Source organism: Pithys albifrons, chromosome Z (genome assembly GCF_047495875.1).
Source record: "Pithys albifrons albifrons isolate INPA30051 chromosome Z, PitAlb_v1, whole genome shotgun sequence".
In the NCBI taxonomy this organism is placed as follows: domain Eukaryota; kingdom Metazoa; phylum Chordata; class Aves; order Passeriformes; family Thamnophilidae; genus Pithys; species Pithys albifrons.
In genome coordinates this window covers 661,430-684,064 of record NC_092497.1, presented here as the reverse complement: position 1 = coordinate 684,064, position 22,635 = coordinate 661,430, and the positions used below count along the sequence as shown (strand labels likewise).

Here is a 22,635-nt window from a genome sequence, read left to right as displayed (position 1 = left end):
AATTCTGGAAAAGGGAAAAATGAGGGATTTGGGATGTGGAATAAGAGGAATCGGTGCTGATGGAATGAGCTGCTGGAATTCTGGAGAAGGGAAAGATGAGGAATTTGGAATGAGCAGCTGGAATTCTGGAAAAGGGCAAGATGAGGAATTTGGGATCTGCATTAAGAGGAATTGGTGCTGATGGAATCAGCTGCTGGAATTCTGGAAAGGGGAAAATGAGGAATTTGGAATGAGCTGCTGGAATTCTGGAGAAGAGAAAGATGAGTTTGGGATGTGCTGAGAAATTGGTGCTGATGGAATGAGCTGCTGGAATTCTGGAAAAGGGAAAAATGAGGGATTTGGGTTGTGCAATAAGAGGAGTCGGTGCTGGTGGAATGAGCAGCTGGAATTCTGGAGAAGGGAAAGATGAGGAATTTGGAATGAGCTGCTGGAATTCTGGAGAAGGGAAAGATGAGGAATTTGGGATGTGGAATAAGAGGAATTGGTGCTGATGGAATGAGCAGCTGGAATTCTGGAGAAGGGGAAAATGAGGAATTTGGAATGAGCTGCTGGAATTCTGGAGAAGGGAAAGATGAGGAATTTGGGATGTGGAATAAGAGGAATTGGTGCCGATGGAATGAGCTGCTGGAATTCTGGAAAGGGGAAAATGAGGGATTTGGGATGTGCAATAAGAGGAGTCGGTGCTGATGGAATGAGCTGCTGGAATTCTGAAAAGGGGAAAAATGAGGAGTTTGGGATGTGCAATAAGAGGAGTTGGTGCTGATGGAATGAGCAGCTGGAATTCTGGAGAAGGGAAAGATGAGGAATTTGGGATGTGGAATAAGAGGAATTGGTGCTGATGGAATGAGCTGCTGGAATTCTGTGTCCCGATGCCACCCCGTGTGTCCCAGTGCCCCCCCGTGCCCCGGTGCTCCCCGTGTGTCCCGGTGCCCCCCCGTGTGTCCTGATGCCACCCCGTGTGTCCTGATGCCACCCCCCGTGTGTCCCAATGCCACCCCTGTGCCCCGGTGCCAGCCCGTGCCCCGGTGCCAGCCCGTGTGTCCTGATGCCACCCCCCGTGTGTCCCGGTGCCCCCCCGTGCCCCGATGCCACCCCGTGTGTCCTGATGCCACCCCCCGTGTGTCCCGGTGCCCCCCCGTGCCCCGGTGCCAGCCTGTGTGTCCCAATGCCACCCCTGTGCCCCGGTGCCAGCCCGTGTCCGTGTGCCCGCAGGCAAGGCGCTGACGTTCCTGCTGCTGCAGCCGCCCAGTGCCAGGCTGCCCGCGCACAGCACCATCCGCAGGACCGCCATCGACCTCATCGGCCGCGGCTTCACCGTCTGGGAGCCCTACATGGACGTGTCTGCCGTGCTGATGGGGCTGCTCGAGCTCTGCGCCGACGCCGAGAAGCAGCTGGCAAAGTAGGTACATGTGCCAGGGCCCCCTCCGGAGCCAGACCGTGCCAGAGTGCCCTCTGGAGCCAGACCGTGCCAGAGTCCCCTTTGGAGCCGTACCAGAGTCCCCTCCAGAGCCCGACCATGCCAGGGTCCCCTTTGGAGCCATTGCCAGAGTGCCCTCCAGAGCCAGGCTGTGACAGAGTCCCCTTTGGAGCCAGGCTGTGCCAGAGTCCCCTCCAGAGCCAGGCTGTGCCAATGCCCCTCCAGAGCCAGACTGTGCCAGAGTCCCCTCCAGAGCCAGGCTGTGCCAATGCCCCTCCAGAGCCAGACTGTGCCAGAGTCCCCTCCAGAGCCAGGCTGTGCCAATGCCCCCTCCAGAGCCTGGCTGTGTCAGAGTCCCCTCCAGAGCCAGGCTGTGCCAATGCCCCCTCCAGAGCCAGGCTGTGCCAGAGTCCCCTCCAGAGCCAGGCTGTGCCAATGCCCCTCCAGAGCCTGGCTGTGCCAGAGTCCCCTCCAGAGCCAGGCTGTGCCAATGTCCTCTCCGGAGCCAGGCTGTGCCAGAGTCCCCTCCAGAGCCAGGCTGTGCCAATGCCCCTCCAGAGCCTGGCTGTGCCAATGTCCTCTCCGGAGCCTGGCTGTGCCAGAGTCCCCTCCAGAGCCAGGCTGTGCCAATGCCCCTCCAGAGCCTGGCTGTGCCAGAGTCCCCTCCAGAGCCAGGCTGTGCCAATGCCCCCTCCAGATCCAGGCTGTGCCAGAGTCCCCTCCAGAGCCAGACTGTGCCAGAGTCCCCTCCAGAGCCAGGCTGTGCCAATGCCCCTCCAGAGCCAGGCTGTGCCAATGCCCCTCCAGAGCCTGGCTGTGCCAATGTCCTCTCCGGAGCCATTGCCAGAGTCCCCTCCAGAGCCAGGCTGTGCCAATGCCCCTCCAGAGCCAGGCTGTGCCCATGCCCCTCCAGAGCCTGGCTGTGTCAGAGTCCCCTCCAGAGCCAGGCTGTGCCAATGCCCCTCCAGAGCCAGGCTGTGCCAATGCCCCTCCAGAGCCAGACTGTGCCAATGCCCGTCCAGAGTCTGGCTGTGCCAATGCCCGTCCAGAGTCTGGCTGTGCCAATGCCCCTCCAGAGCCAGACTGTGCCAGAGTCCCCTCCAGAGCCAGGCTGTGCCCATGCCCCTCCAGAGCCTGGCTGTGTCAGAGTCCCCTCCAGAGCCAGGCTGTGCCAATGCCCCCTCCCGAGCCTGGCTGTGCCAATGCCCCTCCAGAGCCAGACTGTGCCAGAGTCCCCTCCAGAGCCAGGCTGTGCCAGAGTCCCCTCCAGAGCCAGGCTGTGCCAATGCCCCTCCAGAGCCAGGCTGTGCCAGAGTCCCCTCCAGAGCCAGGCTGTGCCAGAGTCCCCTCCAGAGCCAGGCTGTGTCAGAGTCCCCTCCAGAGCCAGGCTGTGCCAGAGTCCCCTCCTGGCCTGGGACACTCCCAGGGCTGGGGCAGCCACAGCTGCTCTGCCCAACCTGTGGAAAAGGTTCCTGCTCCTTCCCTGTTCTCTTTTACTGCTTGTTGACAGCAAAGGGTGGCAGGAGGTTACAAACCCCCCCAGTCTGGAAGGTGCCCCTGCCATGGGAGGGGGCTGGATCTTTAAGGCCCCTTCTCACTTAAACTGGTCTATTTTATAGCACATTCCATGATTTCTGAGTTTTGAGGAATTTTGGGGTAGTGACTGGGGCACGCAGAGATTTGATTTTTGCCTAATGGAGTTGTTGAGTCCTTTACCACTTTATTTCTTGTCACAGCAAGTTAAAGCCTTGAATTAAAGAGAATTTCCCCGAGCAGGGGAGTTTTCAGCCTGGGTTTCAAACCCTGGAAAAGCCCAAGCCATAAATCCTCGGGCTCGCCTCGCCCTCCGTGGGCTGATGTGTCTTCAGCACATCCAGCTAATTTGTTAACAAGGCCTTTTGCCCACTTTGGACAGATGCACTCCCTGTTTTCAATCCTCATGGTTAATTCTTGGCTTTGGGGTTGCTGCAGGACCCCCCCTGACTCCCAATCACCGCTCATTGTTGGGAGTCCATTATCCTGGAACTGCCGCTGACCCTTCAACTGACATGAGGAGCTGCTTCTAATCTTTTCCCTCTCTATTTCTTCTTTTCTTTGTGCCCTGCCTTTGTCCTGACCCCCCTTTAGCATCACAATGGGGCTGCCCCTCAGCCCGGCGGCCGACTCGGCGCGCTCGGCGCGGCACGCGCTGTCCCTCATCGCCACGGCCCGGCCGCCCGCCTTCATCACCACCATCGCCAAGGAGGTGAGCAGGGCCCCCAGCACAGCCCTGGCAGTGCCCCACGAGACCCAAATCCCCCTCAGTGACAGGGTGGGAGGAGTCCAACTTCATGTCTTGCATGCTGGTTATCAGAGAATCCCAATGGTTGGGTTGGAAGAGACCTCCGAGATCAGCAGGTCCAACCCTTGATCCAACCCCACTGTGATCACCAGCCCAGGGCACAGAGTGGGGCACAGAGTGCCCTGGGCTGGTGATCACAGTGGGGTTGCATCAAGACATGGTGGATTCTCACTCAGTGCCACATCCATAGAATCACAGAATCATAGAATGGATTGGGTTGGAAAAGCCCCCCGAGATCATCAAGTCCAACCCTTGGTCCAATCCCACTGTGCTCACCAGCCCAGGGCACTCAGTGCCACATCAATCTCACCTTAAACACCTCCAGGGATGGGGAATCCACCCCCTCTCTGGGCAGAACATTCCAATCCCTGAGCACTCTCTCTGCAAAGAATTTCTTCCTGATCTCCAACTTCAATTTCCCCTGGCAGAGCTTGAGCCCATCGTGCCCCCTTGTCCTATTGCTGGGAAGGAGCTCTGGGATGGGCACCACCCTCCCAACAGCACCCATGGCCATGCTGGGGTGTGGGGGCCACCTCTGTGGCTCTGCCCATGGAATCATAGAATCAGTTGGGTTGCAAGAGACCTCTGAGATCACCAACTCCAACCCTTGATCCAACCCCACTGTCATTACCAGATCATGGCACTCAGTGCCACGTCCAGTGTCACCTTAAACACCTCCAGGGATGGGGAATCCACCCCCTCTCTGGGCAGAACATTCCAATCCCTGAGCACTCTCTCTGCAAAGAATTTCTCCCTGATATCCAACCCAACTGTCCCCTGGCAGAGCTCAAGCTGTGCCCTCTTGTTTAAGAGAAGAGACCAAGCCCCACCTGGCCAGAACTTCCCTTCAGGCAGTTCCAGACAGTGCTGAGGTCACCTCTGAGCCTCCTCTTCTCCAGGCTGAACACCCCCAGCTCCCTCAGCCTCTCCCCACAGCACTTGTGCTCCAGTCCCTTCTCCAGCCTCGTTGCTCTTCTCACTTGGGTTGGAAGAGACCTCTGAGATCATCAACCCTTGATCCAACCCTACTGTGATCACCAGACCAGGGCACGGAGTGCCCTGGGCTGGTGATCACAGTAGGGTTGGATCAAGACATGTTGGATTCTCTGTCCCTGATCAGAGCAGGGTTGGATCAAGACATGGTGGATTCTCTGTCCCTGATCAGAGCAGGGTTGGATCAAGACATGTTGGATTCTCTGTCCCTGATCAGAGCAGGGTTGGATCAAGACATGGTGGATTCTCTGTCCCTGATCAGAGCAGGGTTGGATCAAGACATGTTGGATTCTCTGTCCCTGATCAGAGCAGGGTTGGATCAAGACATGTTGGATTCTCTGTCCCTGATCAGAGCAGGGTTGGATCAAGACATGTTGGCTTCTCTGTCCCTGGAGGTGTTTAAGAGGACACTCAGTGCCACCTCCAGTCCCTTCTCCAGCCTCGTTGCTCTTCTCTGGCCCCGCTCCAGCCCCTCAATCTCTTGCCTGACCTGAGGGGCCCAGAACTGAACACAACACTCAAGGTGTGGCCTCCCCAAGGCAGAGTCCAGGGGAAGGGTCCCTGCCCTGGGCCTGCTGGTCATGCTGTTCCTGATCCAGGCCAGGATCCCATTGGCCTTTTTGTGGCAGTTTATGGAAGTTTCCGGAGCGCTGTGGATAACCCTGCTTGCTTTAAGCAATGCCAACATGACCCTTTGAGTGGGAATTCAGAGACTTTTCCCTGGGGTTTGGAGGATGAGGGGGACAGGGCAGTGCTGGGAGGTTGGGGTGGGCCAGGCATGGTCTGTCTGAGGGTCACCAGAGTGACCCCCAGAGCAGCAGGAGCTTGGCTGGGCCAAAGGCCATGGCTTGGTGGTGGCCATGGGGTGGTGCCAGGTCAGGGTGGGTGACTGGGAGGTGTTTGCAGCCATGGTGACCCCGAGGGGTGTCCCTGCTGTCCTGCAGGTGCACAGACACACGGCCCTGGCTGCCAACACGCAGTCCCAGCAGAACATCCACACCACCACCCTGGCCAGGGCCAAGGGCGAGATCCTCAGGGTCATCGAGATCCTCATCGACAAGATGCCCACGGACGTGGTGGACCTGCTGGTGGAGGTGAGCCCATCCCTCCTGCCCTGGGTGGGGACACTGGTGGGGAATATCTGCCTCAAGGACCCCTTTGCAGGTGGTTCAAACTTGGGTGTAACAACACCAAGGTCAGGGGTTCAATCCCCTCTGTGAGCCATTGGGTTCTGATCCTTGGGGGTCCTTCCAACTCAGAATAATCTGGAATTCTGGGATTTTGAGATAAGAATGGGATCTCTTTGGAGACCCTGGGCCCACAGAGGAGCTGGAAATGGAGCCTGCAGAAACTCCAGGGAGTGACATTAATAGAACTCCTTTATAAAGTTAAAATAAGTTGCATTCAGGCTGTTTGGATCCAGCAATTTTTAGGAAATGTGTATTACTTGATAATTAGCTCTAGCTGTGTGATATTAAATGGTTTGTGTGGGTTTTAAGGTTGTGTGTAACTGAAAAAATAGTTCTGAATACAGTCCTTGAATCTTAAATATCCTTGCACAAGGACAGCTTAAATATTGTGAATATAAACAGAGTTCTCTCTTCTTCTGCTCCTCTTCCCTTCTCTCCACAACTACCCAGTAACTGAGCCATGACAAAGAGGACTGAGAAATAAATTATCTAAAAAGAAAAACCCCTAAAATGAGATGCAGTCAAGAGATTTATTCCACAACAGGGGTTGAAGCCCCTGAAAAGCCCCTGAAAGGCTCAACTGAGAACTGTCTGTGGAGTTGAGACAGGAGAGGATTTGGTTTCTACCAAGCTCATTCCTAGAACTTTAAATTCCATTGAACTGCCTTGTTGGGGAATAAATCCTAAGCAGGGGAAGGTCCAGACAGGGTTGGACAGAGCTTGGAGCAACCTGGGCTGCTGGAAGGTGTCCCTGCCAGGGGTGGGGAATGGGATGGGCTTTAACACTTGAATTATGAAACACAAAATACTGATGGCAGCTGCTGTTCATTTCTGTTCCCAAGGTGATGGACATCATCATGTATTGCCTGGAAGGATCTTTAGTTAAGAAAAAGGGCCTTCAGGAATGTTTCCCAGCCATCTGCAGGTGAGCTCTTCCTCCAGGAGCCCTGGGAGGTACCTGAGGCATCACCAGCAGGGTGTGTTTCTTAATTAAGAAACTACTCCAGAATTAAACCCTTTAGGTGACACAACACAGAGAAAAATGGGACCTCTAAAACATTTCCAGTATCTTGAAACCTGCATAAATACCCCAGTTATCCCCTTTAACTGGTCCCACCAATAAATTCCAATAAGCACCTGTCAGCTGTTAAGTTTGAATTTAATAAGCTATTAAAATATTAAACAGTTTCAAGGAAAGAACAATTCTCCTCTTGCCAGGTTTGATACTGAGGGAGGTGATTTCCCTCCTTCCTGATGCTTTAAAAGGCAGAAAGGCAGGAATAAGTGGGAATTAGTGCACAGCCTCCCTATTCCTGTTGTATATTTATGGCTGCACAGTATTTTTTAAATCCTTGCCAATTACTGGTAATATTTCCTGGTTATAGCCAGGATAAAAATGATCCAGCACCCACTGACAGGAAAATTGAGCCCAGGGAAAGTTGGAGCAAATGGGGGGGGGAAATCTCTGGAGAGATTCCAAGTGGAAGCACTTGGACATCACCCTGTTCCTCATTCCTGGAATATCCCAGTTGTGCTGGATTGTCACCTGTTGGGGCCAAAATCCTCCAGGGCTGCAGCTCCTTTTCCTGAGATCAGAGGGATGTGAGGAGCAGGGAATGGGGGCACAGGGATCCAAACCTGCAGCTGAGCTGCATTTTCCCTTTTTTCCTGCACTAAGAGCAGTGATTTTCTTCCTTCCTTTTTCTTCCTCCTTGGTTTTTCTCCCCTCCTGGTTTTCTCCCTGAGTGTGAGCAGTTGCTATGGCACTCTGGGAATCCTGAGGAAGGAGGAGATAAATCACTGCAAGGTTTGTTGTTTGAGGCCATGGAGATGCTCAGCAACGGCTTTTGATGGACTGATCCCAGATATTCCTGATGGATTTTGGTGCAGGAAACTCTCACTGCAGGATCCTGATGTGACTGGAAAGGCTGTGGGTGTTTTCATGCACAGCTCTGCTCTCCCTTTGTGAAGGGAGAGCCCCAAGGATTTGAATTTCCATAAGGATTTGGGCTGTCTTGGCTTCCCAGGTGTCGAAATTCCTTGGATTCTGCAGGAATTCCAGCTGGCATCACACACACACACTGGGCACCAGGGACTGTGCCAGGCTTCACCCCGAGGATGTTACTGGGTTAGGGAGTGTTGGATGATTCATTGCCCTCTTCTTTCTTCTGTCCACCCATCAAAAATTGATGAGCTGGTTTATTTTCCCTTCCACTTCCCTCCCTTCCCACCTGATTCTTCCAGGAAATGCCCTCAAGTCAGGCAGGGTGTTGGATTGTCCTTTAACCACTTCCCTCCCAGCTTTGTTGCAATCCAAAGGGAGACATGCAGGGACCTGGGGATGATCCCATGGATTATTCCCAACATTCTGTATTAAAACCCAGCCTGGTATTTCCATCTGGTTGGATTCCATGGCCACACATCAAACATCACTTGGTTTTGTGGAATGCTGAACATTAAACCAGCAGAGGGGGGATTTCTAAGTCAAATCCCTTCTCCAGCCCTTCATTAATTATGCACTGACATCACTGATGAGCTTTAGTGTCCTACAGGCAGGTGAGGTCTCACCTGTCCCCTGTTCTCTACTGGTGTCCCCCAGGGGTCTGTGTTGGGTCCAGTTCTGTCTTTAGTGAGGATTTAGATGAGGGGATTGAGTCCATCAGCAGCAAATTTGCTGCTGACACCGAGTTGGGAGGGAGTGTCGACCTGCTGGAGGCCAGGAGGGACCTGGAGAGGGATCTGGAGAGACCTGAGAGACCTGGAGAGGGATCTGGACAGGCTGGAGAGACCTGGAGAAGGACCTGGACAGGCTGGAGAGACCTGGAGAAGGACCTGGACAGGCTGGAGAGAGCTGGAGAACTGGAGAAAGATCTGGACAGGCTGGAAGGCAGGAGGGACCTGGAGAGGGATCTGGATAGACCTGAGAGACCTGGAGAGGGATCTGGACAGGCTGGAGAGACCTGGAGAAGGACCTGGACAGGCTGGAGGGATCTGGAGAAAGATCTGGACAGGCTGGAAGGCAGGAGGGCTCTGCAGAAGGATCTGGACAGACTTGAGAGACCTGGGGAAGGACCTGGAAAGGCTGGAGGGCTCTGCAGAGGGATCTGGACAGACTGGAGGGATGGGCTGATTCCAATGGGATGAAGTTCAACAAGGCCAAGTGCAGGTCCTGCCCTTTGGCCACCCCAAGCCCTGCAGCGCTCCAGGCTGGGCACAGAGTGGCTGGAGAGCAGCCAGGCAGAGGGACCTGGGGGGACTGAGGGACAGGAAGCTCAACAGGAGCCACCAATGTGCCCAGGTGGCCAAGAAGGCCAATGGGATCCTGGCCTGGATCCAAACTAGCGTGGCCAGCAGGGCCAGGGCAGTGACCCTTCCCCTGGACTCTGCCTTGGGGAGGCCACACCTTGAGTGTTGTGTTCAGTTCTGGGCCCCTCAGGGCAGGCAAGAGATTGAGGGGCTGGAGCGGGGCCAGAGAAGAGCAACGAGGCTGGAGAAGGGACTGGATGTGGCACTGAGTGTCCTCTGAAACACCTCCAGGGACAGAGAATCCAACATGTCTTGATCCAACCCTGCTCTGATCAGGGACAGAGAATCCACCATGTCTTGATCCAACCCTGCTCTGATCAGGGACAGAGAATCCAACACGTCTTGATCCAACCCTGCTCTGATCAGGGACAGAGAATCCAACATGTCTTGATCCAACCCCACTGTGATCAGGGACAGAGAATCCAACATGTCTTGATCCAACCCTGCTCTGATCAGGGACAGAGAATCCAACAGGTCTTGATCCAACCCTGCTCTGATCAGGGACAGAGAATCCAACAGGTCTTGATCCAACCCTGCTCTGATCAGGGACAGAGAATCCAACATGTCTTGATCCAACACTGCTCTGATCAGGGACAGAGAATCCAACATGTCTTGATCCAACCCCACTGTGATCACCAGCCCAGGGCACTCCGTGCCCTGGTCTGGTGATCACAGTAGGGTTGGATCAAGGGTTGATGATCTCAGAGGTCTCTTCCAACCCAACTGAGAAGAACAATGAGGCTGGAGAAGGGACTGGAGCACAAGTGCTGTGGGGAGAGGCTGAGGGAGCTGGGGGTGTTCAGCCTGGAGAAGAGGAGGCTCAGAGGTGACCTCAGCACTGCCTGGAACTGCCTGAAGGGAAGTTCTGGCCAGGTGGGGCTTGGTCTCTTCTCTTAAACAAGAGGGCACAGCTTGAGCTCTGCCAGGGGAGGGTTGGGTTGGATATCAGGGAGAAATTCTTTGCAGAGAGAGTGCTCAGGGATTGGAATGTTCTGCCCAGAGAGGGGGTGGATTCCCCATCCCTGGAGGTGTTTAAGGTGAGATTGATGTGGCACTGAGCGCCATGATCTGGTAAAGGGGCTGGAGTTGGACCAAGGGTTGGACTCGATGATCTCTGAGGTCTCTTCCATCCCAATCCCTTCTCTGATTCTCTGCCTCTCCTGTCCCTGCAGGTTCTACATGGTCAGTTACTACGAGCGGAGCCACCGGATCGCGGTGGGCGCCCGGCACGGCTCGGTCGCTCTCTACGACATCCGCACCGGGAAGTGCCAGGTACAGAATCCCCTGGGAATTGCTCCCAGAAAACCTGGGAGGCTCTGGAGGAACAGAGCACAGACTCTGCATCCTCGGAGCTGCTGGAACATCACTGGGATTTGCCCCAAAACTTGGGAATGATTCGCTCCGTGGTGAGGAAGTCACAACACTCATTTCCTTATTTTCCTTAAGAAACTTCCACATCACTTTCTTTCCATCACTTCTACTGGAATGTTGCAGTTCAGGGGTGGCTTTCCCAAAAAAAAAAAGAAAAAACCAGGAGCTGAACACCCAAACCCTCTTGGCTGGGTGGGATTAACATCAATTAGAGAAACAGTTCCTTGAAATAACAAATTAGCTGCATTCCCAGAGGGGGGTTTGGACTTCTTGGAATGGACTCCGGGAGGAAAAGGAGCAACAAGTGGTGTAGAAATGGAAAGCAGAGCTGGGGGTGACAGAAGAGACTTCCAGAATAATCAGAGCAACTCCTTTGCAGGAGATGCTGGGATGTGATAAGGAGATGCTGGGATGGGATAAGGAGATGCTGGGATGGGATAAGGAGATGCTGGGATGGGATAAGGAGATGCTGGGATGTGATAAGGAGATGCTGGGATGTGATAAGGAGATGCTGGGATGAGATGCTGGGATGTGATAAGGAGATGCTGGGATGGGATGGGATGGGATGTGATAAGGAGATGCTGGGATGTGATAAGGAGATGCTGGGATGGGATAAGGAGATGCTGGGATGGGATGGGATGGGATGGGATGGGATGGGATGGGATGGGATGGGATGGGATAAGGAGATGCTGGGATGGGATAAGGAGATGCTGGGATGGGATAAGGAGATGCTGGGATGTGATAAGGAGATGCTGGGATGGGATAAGGAGATGCTGGGATGGGATAAGGAGATGCTGGGATGGGATAAGGAGATGCTGGGATGGGATAAGGAGATGCTGGGATGGGATGAGGAGATGCTGGGATGGGATAAGGAGATGCTGGGATGTCATAAGGAGATGCTGGGATGGGATGGGATGGGATAAGGAGATGCTGGGATGGGATAAGGAGATGCTGGGATGGGATAAGGAGATGCTGGGATGGGATGGGATGGGATAAGGAGATGCTGGGATGTGATAAGGAGATGCTGGGATGTGATAAGGAGATGCTGGGATGGGATAAGGAGATGCTGGGATGTGATAAGGAGATGCTGGGATGGGATAAGGAGATGCTGGGATGTGATAAGGAGATGCTGGGATGGGATGGGATGGGATGGGATAAGGAGATGCTGGGATGGGATAAGGAGATGCTGGGATGGGATAAGGAGATGCTGGGATGGGATAAGGAGATGCTGGGATGTGATAAGGAGATGCTGGGATGGGATAAGGAGATGCTGGGATGGGATGGGATGGGATGGGATGGGATGGGATGGGATGGGATGGGATGGGATGGGATGGGATAAGGAGATGCTGGGATGGGATAAGGAGATGCTGGGATGGGATAAGGAGATGCTGGGATGTCATAAGGAGATGCTGGGATGGGATGGGATGGGATGGGATAAGGAGATGCTGGGATGGGATAAGGAGATGCTGGGATGTGATAAGGAGATGCTGGGATGTCATAAGGAGATGCTGGGATGTGATAAGGAGATGCTGGGATGTGATAAGGAGATGCTGGGATGGGATAAGGAGATGCTGGGATGCGATAAGGAGATGCTGGGATGTGATAAGGAGATGCTGGGATGGGATAAGGAGATGCTGGGATGGGATAAGGAGATGCTGGGATGTGATAAGGAGATGCTGGGATGTGATAAGGAGATGCTGGGATGGGATAAGGAGATGCTGGGATGTGATAAGGAGATGCTGGGATGTGATAAGGAGATGCTGAGATGGGATGGGATGGGATAAGGAGATGCTGGGATGGGATGGGATGGGATGGGATAAGGAGATGCTGGGATGGGATAAGGAGATGCTGGGATGGGATAAGGAGATGCTGGGATGTGATAAGGAGATGCTGGGATGTCATAAGGAGATGCTGGGATGGGATAAGGAGATGCTGGGATGGGATAAGGAGATGCTGGGATGGGATGGGATGGGATGGGATGGGATGGGATGGGATGGGATGGGATGGGATGGGATAAGGAGATGCTGGGATGGGATGGGATGGGATGGGATGGGATGGGATGGGATGGGATAAGGAGATGCTGGGATGGGATAAGGAGATGCTGGGATGGGATAAGGAGATGCTGGGATGGGATAAGGAGATGCTGGGATGGGATGGGATGGGATGGGATGGGATGGGATGGGATGGGATGGGATGGGATAAGGAGATGCTGGGATGGGATAAGGAGATGCTGGGATGGGATAAGGAGATGCTGGGATGGGATAAGGAGATGCTGGGATGGGATAAGGAGATGCTGGGATGGGATAAGGAGATGCTGGGATGGGATGGTAGGGCAGGGCAGGGCAGGGGCAGCAGCTTTTGTTTGCCCCCCATCCAGTTTAGGCACAAAGGGCAGGTTTGTGCTCAGGGGGAAGTTTCTTTGGAATAACAAGGATATTCAAAGGATTGAGCAGCAGCATTGAGGTATCACTCAGCATAAGCTCAATTAAACAGCAAAATAATACTAAATTCTGACCTAATCATTAATTCTTTGCCTGAGATTCCTAATTATCACCACACAGTTAACTGTATTTTCCTGTATTTTAGGAAAATGTTGATCTGCTGCTCTCTGGTCTCAAATGAAACACTGAATTAGTGTGAGCTGACTGGAAAGGGAACTGGATTTTAGGATAGACCTTGGAATGGGGGGAAAATATTCCCCTCTGAAAGTTCCTTGATAATGTTTTATTGATTGATGATTCATTCCTTTTAATTGTGATGATCCAGAATAATTAACTCACATTTTGGGGAAGGGGAGGAGCTTTTCCTCAGTTTTTTTTCCCAGAAATTTGGGATCCATTGGATGATGAGGATGAGGATGAGGAGGATGATGATGATGATGACGACGACTATAATTATTTATTATTTATTATTTATTATTATATTATTATTTCTATTATTTTTATGACTCTATTATTTATTATTGTTGTTACTGTTATTATTATTTTATTATTTATTGTTTTTATTATTTTATTTATTATTATTTTATTCTATTATTAATTTTATTATTTTATTATTTATTATCATTGTTATTATTTTTTAATTTTTTAAAATTTTATTTTTATTATTTATTATTATATTATTATTATTTTTATTACTCTATTTATTGTTGTTATTGTTGTTATTATTATTGTTTTATTATTATTTATTATAATATTTTTATTATTTATATTATTTTTATTACTCTATTATTTGTTATTATTTATTATTTTATTGTTTTCATTATTTTATTTATTATTATATTTTTATTTTTATTTATTATTGTTATTATTATTTTTATTATTATATTTCTATTTTATTATTTTTATTATTTTATGGTTATTGTTATTACTTTTAATTATTTTATTATTTTTATTATTGGTTTTATTGGTTTTATTATTTTTTTAGTTTAAATTATTTATTATTGTTGCTATTGTTATTATTTTATTATTTTTTTGTCTTTATTTTTTTATTTATGTTTTATGTTATTTTATTTATTTAAATTATTTTATTATTTGTTATTATTATTGTTATTGTTATTGTTCTTATTATTTTACTATTTTTATTATTATTTTTATTTTTATTTATTATTATATTTATTATTTATATTATTTTTATTACTCTATTATTTATTATTCTTGTTATTATTATTTTATTATTTTATTGTTTTCATTATTTTATTTATTATTATATTTTTATTCTTATTATTTTATTATTTATTAGTGTTATTATTATTTTATTATTTTATTGTCTTTATTATTTTATTTATTATTTTTATGTTATTTTATTTTTATTATTTTATTATTTGTTGTTATTATTGTTTATTTATTAATATTTATCATTATTTATTATTTTATTATTATTTATTTTATTATTATTTATTTTATTATTATTATTTATTTTTTTTATTTTTATTATTCTTGTTATTGTTGTTATTATTATTATTTATTAATTATTATTATTGTTGTTATTATTGTTGTTGTTTTTATTATTATTGTTATTATTGTTATTATTATTATTATTATTATTATTATTATTATTAATTATCGTCATCATCACCATCATCCTCATCACTCCAGTTGTGTCCCACCAGTCCCTGTGGGTACCCCAGGCTGGCCCCAGTTAGTCCCCCTGTACTGGCCCCAGTTCGTCCCCCTGTACTGGCCCCAGTTAGTCCCCCTGTACTGGCCCCAGTTCGTCCCCCTGTACTGGCCCCAGTTCATCCCCCTGTACTGGCCCCAGTTCATCCCCCTGTACTGGCCCCAGTTAGTCCCCCTGTACCGGCCCCAGTTAGTCCCCCTGTACTGGCCCCAGTTAGTCCCCCTGTACTGGCCCCAGTTCATCCCCCTGTACTGGCCCCAGTTCATCCCCCTGTACTGGCCCCAGTTCATCCCCCTGTACTGGCCCCAGTTAGTCCCCCTGTACCGGCCCCAGTTAGTCCCCCTGTACTGGCCCCAGTTAGTCCCCGTGTACTGGCCCCAGTTAGTCCCCCTGTACTGGCCCCAGTTAGTCCCCCTGTACCGGCCCCAGTTAGTCCCCGTGTACCGGCCCCAGTTAGTCCCCCTGTACTGGCCCCAGTTAGTCCCCCTGTACCGGCCCCAGTTAGTCCCCCTGTACTGGCCCCAGTTAGTCCCCCTGTACTGGCCCCAGTTAGTCCCCCTGTACTGGCCCCAGTTAGTCCCCCTGTACTGGCCCCAGTTAGTCCCCCTGTACCGGCCCCAGTTAGTCCCCCTGTACCGGCCCCAGTTCGTCCCCCTGTACCGGCCCCAGTTAGTCCCCTTGTACTGGCCCCAGTTAGTCCCCGTGTACCGGCCCCAGTTAGTCCCCCTGTACTGGCCCCAGTTCGTCCTCCTGTACTGGCCCCAGTTAGTCCCCCTGTACTGGCCCCAGTTCGTCCTCCTGTACTGGCCCCAGTTAGTCCCCGTGTACTGGCCCCAGTTAGTCCCCGTGTACTGGCCCCAGTTCGTCCCCCTGTACCGGCCCTTCCAGGATTGAGTCCCAGCAATCTGAGCACTCCTTGAACTGTGCAGGGGCTGGTTTTATTTTATTAATTTGGATTTATGTGGGAGGCAGAGGATGATTTCAGATTCCATTTGGGTTAATTAAGTTTAATTACAGAGCAGAAGATGCTGTTCCTGGGGCTGGTGGTTTGGAAGGTGTTTTTCCTGCAGGTGAGGCAGGAAAACCTGGTAGGGAAACTCATATCCTTAATTTCAGGTAAAAGGGAATTACTGAGGAGAAACTTAAATGATTTGAGGTGCTGAAACTGGTGTAGGTTTATAGATATTTCCATGAAATTCCTTATAAAAATAGGGGTTTTTTTAAAGCTTCATAAGAACCTTTATATTTTATATTATCCATGATTTTTCCTCCATGGCTCCACTCAGGAAGGGTCACCGGAGTCACCTCCTCCTTCACTTCCCAATAACTATTCCCTGATGGTTTGTATCCCATGGAAAAGCTGGAGCTGAGAGTTCCCTTCCATCATTTTGAGGGAACTGGAAGGACATTTTTTGGTTCCTTTTATTTAAAGAACTCCTGGAGACTGGGAGTTAAACATCAAATAATAAAGGGGAGAAAATATTCCTGTTTGGGAGGAGATAATCAGTTTAAAATCAGTGTCAAGTTGATCCAACCTGGATTCCTTTCCATCACTTCAGGGGTGACTTTCCCCCAAAAAACCCACCAGGGGTTGAACACCCAAACCCTCCTGGCTGGGAGGAATTAACATCAATTAGAGAAACACTTCCTTGAAATAACAAATTAGCCAATTAGTCCAATTCCCAGAGGGATTTGGACTTCTTGGAATGGACTCCAGGAGGAAAAAGAGCAACAAGTGGTGTAGAATTTGATTTTCTCCCTTGGTCTCACCCAAACCTGTTTTATTGATGAGTATTCCCTGCCTGGGAAGTGCTGGAGAGTGGGATGGGGCTAATTAATCAAGGGAGCAGCTCATTTAATTAATGGCCCTTCAGACTGGGGGGATTCCATTCCAGAGGGAGATTTGGGGATCACCCACCTTGTCCAGGAGGAATAAATGATATTTTATGGGCTCTCGCCATCCCAGGCTAATTCCAGGTGCCAATGAATAAGGAGCAGGACTCTTAACAACCCAGGAATGCTGATCCAAGAGAAAAGGGGATTTTCCATGGAAAATTCATGTGGAATCTTGGACTTAATATGCATTTGGGCTTTTTGGGGAGTACCAGCTGTGGGAGAGGAGCCCGTGGGGGAGTGCAGGGTAAAAATTCCTGTTGGAGACTCATTTCTCTTCCTAGTCCTGACAGATTCCTTTGTTTTAAGAGCTGGATTTGGCAGGGGGTGTTCCTGGGATTCACTCCTGTTGGCTGAGCAGCCTCCAGGACCCCCACAAGGAATTGGGATGCTCTTTAATCCTGAGCAGCACGTGCTTAAATCCCACCCAGTGAGGCATTCCCGGGGTTTTTGGAGGCAATTCCCACCCCTGGGAGTGTCCCAGGCCAGGTTGGACAGGGCTTGGAACCCCCAGGCTGGTGGGAGGTGTCCCTGCCATGGAGTGGGATGAGCTTTGAGGTGTCCCCCAACCCAAACCCTTCTGTGATTAAGGATGTTCCCACACTGAGCACGAGCCCTGGGGCAGGTCATGGATCCTCCCACATTCCTGTTCTCCCTGCTCTTCCCAGACTATCCATGGCCATAAAGGCCCCATCACTGCCGTGGCCTTTGCCCCCGACGGCCGGTACCTCGCCACGTACTCCAACTCTGACAGCCACCTCTGCTTCTGGCAGGTAAGGACACTCTGCCAGCCCTCCAGCAGCAGTGGGCTCGGGAACTCATCCAGGATTCCATGCAGGAACCTGCTTTGATGGGGAAAACATTCCCAAGGGACAGAAGGTCAAAGCTGAGCAGGACACGGAAGGGAAAAATCTGTTCCCAAGCAAACCATTCCCTGATGCTCCTGAGCAGCCCCTTGGTCAGTGCCAGTCTCTGTCCAACCAAACCATTCCCTGATGCTCCTGAGCAGTCCCTTGGTCTTGGTATTCCCAACCAGACCATTCCCTGATCCTCCTGACCAGCCCCTTGCTCAGTGCCAGTCTCTCTGTCCAACCAAACCATTCCCTGATCCTCCTGAGCAACCCCTTGGTCAGTGCCAGTCTCTGTATCCAACCAAACCATTCCATGATCCTCTTGACCAGCCCCTTGGTCTCAGTGTTCCCAACCAAACCATTCCATTGTGCTCCTGAGCATCCCCTTGCTGTTCCAAACCAAACCATTCCCTGATGCTCCTGAGCAGTCCCTTGGTCTCGGTGTTCCCAAGCCAACCATTCCATGATCCTCCTGAGCAGCCCCTTGGTCAGTGCCAGTCTCTGTTCGCAACCAAACCATTCCATTGTGCTCCTGAGCATCCCCTTGGTCAGTGCCAGTCTCTGTGTCCAACCAAACCATTCCCTGATCCTCCTGACCAGCCCCTTGGTCTCAGTGTTCCCAACCAAACCATTCCATTGTGCTCCTGAGCATCCCCTTGCTGTTCCCAACCAAACCATTCCCTGATGCTCCTGAGCAGTCCCTTGGTCTGTGTTCCCAAGCCAACCATTCCATGGTGCTCCTGAGCAGCCCCTTGGTCAGTGCCAGTCTCTGTGTCCAATCAAACCATTCCCTGATCCTCCTGAGCAACCCCTTGGTCAGTGCCAGTCTCTGTGTCCAACCAAACCATTCCCTGATGCTCCTGAGCAGTCCCTTGGTCTCGGTGTTTCCAAGCCAAACATTCCGTTGTGCTCCTGAGCAGCCCCTTGGTCAGTGCCAGTCTCTGTGTCCAACCAAACCATTCCCTGATGCTCCTGAGCAGTCCCTTGGTCAGTGCCAGTCTCTGTCCAACCAAACCATTCCCTGATCCTCCTGAGCAGTCCCTTGGTCTTGGTATTCCCAACCAGACCATTCCCTGATCCTCCTGACCAGCCCCTTGGTCAGCGCCAGTCTCTGTTCACAACCAAACCATTCCCTGATCCTCCTGACCAGCCCCCTGGTCTCGGTGTTCCCAACCAAACCATTCCCTGATGCTCACGACCAGCCCCTTGCTCAGTGCCAGTCTCTGTTTCCAAGCAAACCATTCCCAGATGCTCCTGAGCAGTCCCTTGGTTAGTGCCAGTCTCTGTTCCCAAGCAAACCATTCCCTGATTCTCCTGAGCAGCCCCTTGGTCAGTGCCAGTCTCTGTTCCCAAGCAAACCATTCCCTGATCCTCCTGACCAGCCCCTTGGTCTCAGTGTTCCAACCAAACCATTCCATTGTGCTCCTGAGCAGCCCCTTGCTGTTCCCAACCAAACCATTCCCTGATTCTCCTGAGCAGTCCCTTGGTCTCGATGTTCCCAAGCCAACCATTCCATGGTGCTCCTGAGCAGCCCCTTGGTCAGTGCCAGTCTCTGTGTCCAATCAAACCATTCCCTGATGCTCCTGAGCAGTCCCTTGGTCAGTGCCAGTCTCTGTTCCCAACCAGACCATTCCCTGATGGTCCTGAGCAGTCCCTTGGTCAGTGCCAGTCTCTGTGTCCAACCAAACCATTCCCTGATCCTCCTGACCAGCCCCTTGGTCTCGGTGTTCCCAACCAGACCATTCCCTGATGCTCATGACCAGCCCCTTGGTCAGTGCCAGTCTCTGTTCCCAAGCCAACCATTCCATGGTGCTCCTGAGCAGCCCCTTGGTCAGTGCCAGTCTCTGTGTCCAACCAAACCATTCCCTGATTCTCCTGAGCAGTCCCTTGGTCTCGGTGTTCCCAAGCCAACCATTCCATGGTGCTCCTGACCAGCCCCTTGCTCGGCGCCGCTCTCGGTGCCCCCGTGGCTGGGCAGGAGCCCTGGTGTGGCGGTGCCAGCTCCATGCCCGTATGTGTGTGTGTGTGCCCACAGATGAACACGTCCCTGCTGGGCAGCATCGGGATGCTGAACTCGGCGCCGCAGCTGCGCTGCATCAAGACGTTCCAGGTGCCGCCGGTGCAGCCGGCATCGCCCGGCTCCCACGGTGCCCTGCGCCTGGCACGGCTCATCTGGACCTCCAACCGCAACGTCATCCTCATGGCCCACGACGGGAAGGAGCACCGCTTCATGGTCTAGGTGGGCACAGGTGGGCACCGCTTCATGGTCTAGGTGGGCACAGGTGGGCACCGGCAGCGCCGCTTCATGGTCTAGGTGGGCACAGGTGGGCACCGGCAGCGCCGCTTCATGGTCTAGGTGGGCACAGGTGGGCACCGCTTCATGGTCTAGGTGGGCACAGGTGGGCACCGGCAGCGCCGCTTCATGGTCTAGGTGGGCACAGGTGGGCACCGCTTCATGGTCTAGGTGGGCACGGGTGGGCACCGGCAGCGCCGCTTCATGGTCTAGGTGGGCACAGGTGGGCACCGCTTCATGGTCTAGGTGGGCACAGGTGGGCACCGGCAGTGCCGCTTCATGGTCTAGGTGGGCACGGGAGGGCACCGCTTCATGGTCTAGGTGGGCACAGGTGGGCACTGGCAGTGCCGCTTCATGGTCTAGGTGGGCACAGGTGGGCACCGGCAGCACCGCTTCATGGTCTAGGTGGGCACAGGTGGGCACCGCTTCATGGTCTAGGTGGGCACAGGTGGGCACCGGCAATGCCGATTCATGGTCTAGGTGGGCACAGGTGGGCACCGGTAGCAGGCTGAGGGGATGGGATGGGCATCCGAGGGGTCCTGCTGGGCATCCAAGGGGTCCTGCTGGGGTCTGAGGGGATGGGATGAGCATCCAAGGGGTCCTGCTGGGATCTGAGGGGATGGGATGGGCATCCAAGGGGTCCTGCTGGGGTCTGAGGGGATGGGATGAGCATCCAAGGGGTCCTGCTGGGATCTGAGGGGATGGGATGGGCATCCAAGGGGTCCTGCTGGGGTCTGAGGGGATGGGATGAGCATCCAAGGGCTCCTGCTGGGATCTGAGGAGGTTCTGCTGGGATCTGAGGGGCTCAGCTGGGATCTGGGGGGTCCTGCTGGGATCTGAGGGGTCCTGCTGGGATCTGAGGGGGTCCTGCTGGGATCTGAGGGGGTCCTGCTGGGATCTGAGGGGCTCAGCTGGATCTGAGGGGTCCTGCTGGGATCTGAGGGGCTCAGCTGGGATCTGAGGGGCTCAGCTGGATCTGAGGGGTCCTGCTGGGATCTGAGGAGGTTCTGCTGGGATCTGAGGGGTCCTTCTGGGATCTGAGGGGCTCAGCTGGGATCTGAGGGGCTCAGCTGGGATCTGGGGGGTCCTGCTGGGATCTGAGGGGTCCTGCTGGGATCTGAGGAGGTTCTGCTGGGATCTGAGGGGTCCTTCTGGGATCTGAGAGGCTCAGCTGGGATCTGAGGGGCTCAGCTGGGATCTGGGGGATCCTGCTGGGATCTGAGGGGTCCTGCTGGGATCTGAGGGGGTCCTTCCCTGAGGGTCCATCCCATCTCCGAGGGTCCATCCCATCTCCAAGGGGTCCATCCCATCTCCAAGGGTCCATCCCATCTCCAAGGGTCCATCCCAGCCCTGCCCCTGACTGTTTCCCTTGCCTGCAGGTGGAAGGTGCCGGCACCGGGCGGGCAGACACTGTTGGCACAGCCTGGCAGAGTGGCACCAGCAGCACCTCATCCTGACCCCAGCTCAGCACCCAGCCAGGCCTGGCCCCTCTCCCAGGGTGCCATCCAACTGCTGTTCCCTTTGGAGCCTCCCAGAGCATCCCTGGTTGTTCTGTTTCCATGGACTGTCTGCAGGGACCGGGCACGGTGGGTGGCACAGCCAGAGCCACGGGGGGTGGCACAGCCAGAGCCATGGGGGATGGCACAGCCAGAGCCAGGTACCTGCCTGGGGATGGGAGGGCTGGAATTGGGCTGATCCCATGGGATAAAGGCTCCGTTCCCAAGGGAATTGGATGTGCTGCTGTGCCCAGTCCAGAAGGAAAAATAATGGTGTAAATAAGTAATTTAAAACTCCCTCTAAATGGAGCAGCAAACTTGGAAAAAAGGAGTATTTATATATAAAGGTGGGGTTTGCTACCAGTGCAGGTATTTATTTAAATAAAGGACAAAGAGGAGCTGTTGGGGCTGGAAAAATGGTCCAATCTGTGGAAAAAAAGTGACTTATTGCCTGGATATACTGAAATATTTCTGTCAGTAGGAGTATTCCTGTGGCTGTGACTGTGTTTCCTTCTTCCATATCTGATTCTGTGGAGTATTTAGTGTGGCATTTGCTGCTCACAGCAAAGAGGAAAATCTCTCCCAAATGCTCTTTTCTTTAACTCTGTGTTTGTTCTGCTTTCCCTGGGCTGCAGAGCTCAGAGCTGGGGCTGGGGCCACACCTTAAACTGGAAATGCTACTTGGAGGATGAGAAGTGAATTCATTCATTTCTCAAGTGGCTTCCAGGGATAAAATCCATTTCTTCTCTTCTTCCTTTTGGTTCTTTGTGCAGTGCTCAGGTGAGGTTTGCAGCCCAGAAGCTCCATATCTATTTACTGTTCAAACTCCAAAGCAGGAAATTCAGACCATTGGGAATGTTGAACACAAACTGCTGGGAGAAGTTCCAGCTTTCCCAGTGGCTCTTCCTGACCTTGTTGTCATTCCAGTGAGCTTTCCATGCTGTATCCATTGTTAATGCTGTGGAAATGTAAATGTAGAGGTGTCTGTGGCTTCCCTGGCAGCTCCCAAGTGGGACACCTGGATGGCAGTGGGTGATGGATGTCACCCTGTGGCTGCTTCTCCTTGGATCCACCCCCACCCTCTGTATGGATTGAAATTCCCAGTGTAAATATTAATATGCTTGTGGAATAAAACTGGACTGAGACGTGGTGAGTGTGGTGGGTGCTGATTCCTTGCCCAGTCCTTGGAAATCTTGCACTGTTGAAGGAATTTCATTGAATGGATTGGGTTGGAAAAGACCTCTGAGATCATCGAGTCCAACCCTTGGTCCAACTCCAGCCCCTTTACCAGATCATGGCACTCAGTGCCACGGCCAAGCTCAGCTGAAAAACCTCCAGGGGTGGGGAATCCACCCCCTCTCTGGG

General features: G+C 51.9%; 1 protein-coding gene across 4 annotated transcripts in view; it reads left to right on the top strand.

The window, feature by feature from the left end:
- WDR7 (WD repeat domain 7) overlaps positions 1 to 22,414 on the top strand; it is an 87,745-nt gene extending 65,331 nt beyond the window's left edge. For 3 of the 4 annotated variants that reach the window (XM_071580893.1, XM_071580890.1, XM_071580891.1), the window contains 8 exons: positions 1,213 to 1,399; positions 3,545 to 3,662; positions 5,696 to 5,845; positions 6,784 to 6,866; positions 10,420 to 10,519; positions 17,299 to 17,403; positions 19,517 to 19,730; positions 21,154 to 22,414. In XM_071580893.1, coding sequence (XP_071436994.1) covers positions 1,213 to 1,399; positions 3,545 to 3,662; positions 5,696 to 5,845; positions 6,784 to 6,866; positions 10,420 to 10,519; positions 17,299 to 17,403; positions 19,517 to 19,720 — 947 coding nt within the window. In that variant the 3' untranslated portion in view covers positions 19,721 to 19,730; positions 21,154 to 22,414. The remainder of the gene's footprint in view (positions 1 to 1,212; positions 1,400 to 3,544; positions 3,663 to 5,695; positions 5,846 to 6,783; positions 6,867 to 10,419; positions 10,520 to 17,298; positions 17,404 to 19,516; positions 19,731 to 21,153) is intronic. The other variant, XM_071580892.1, reaches the window with a different exon arrangement.
- Positions 22,415 to 22,635: the final 221 nt, after the last annotated feature.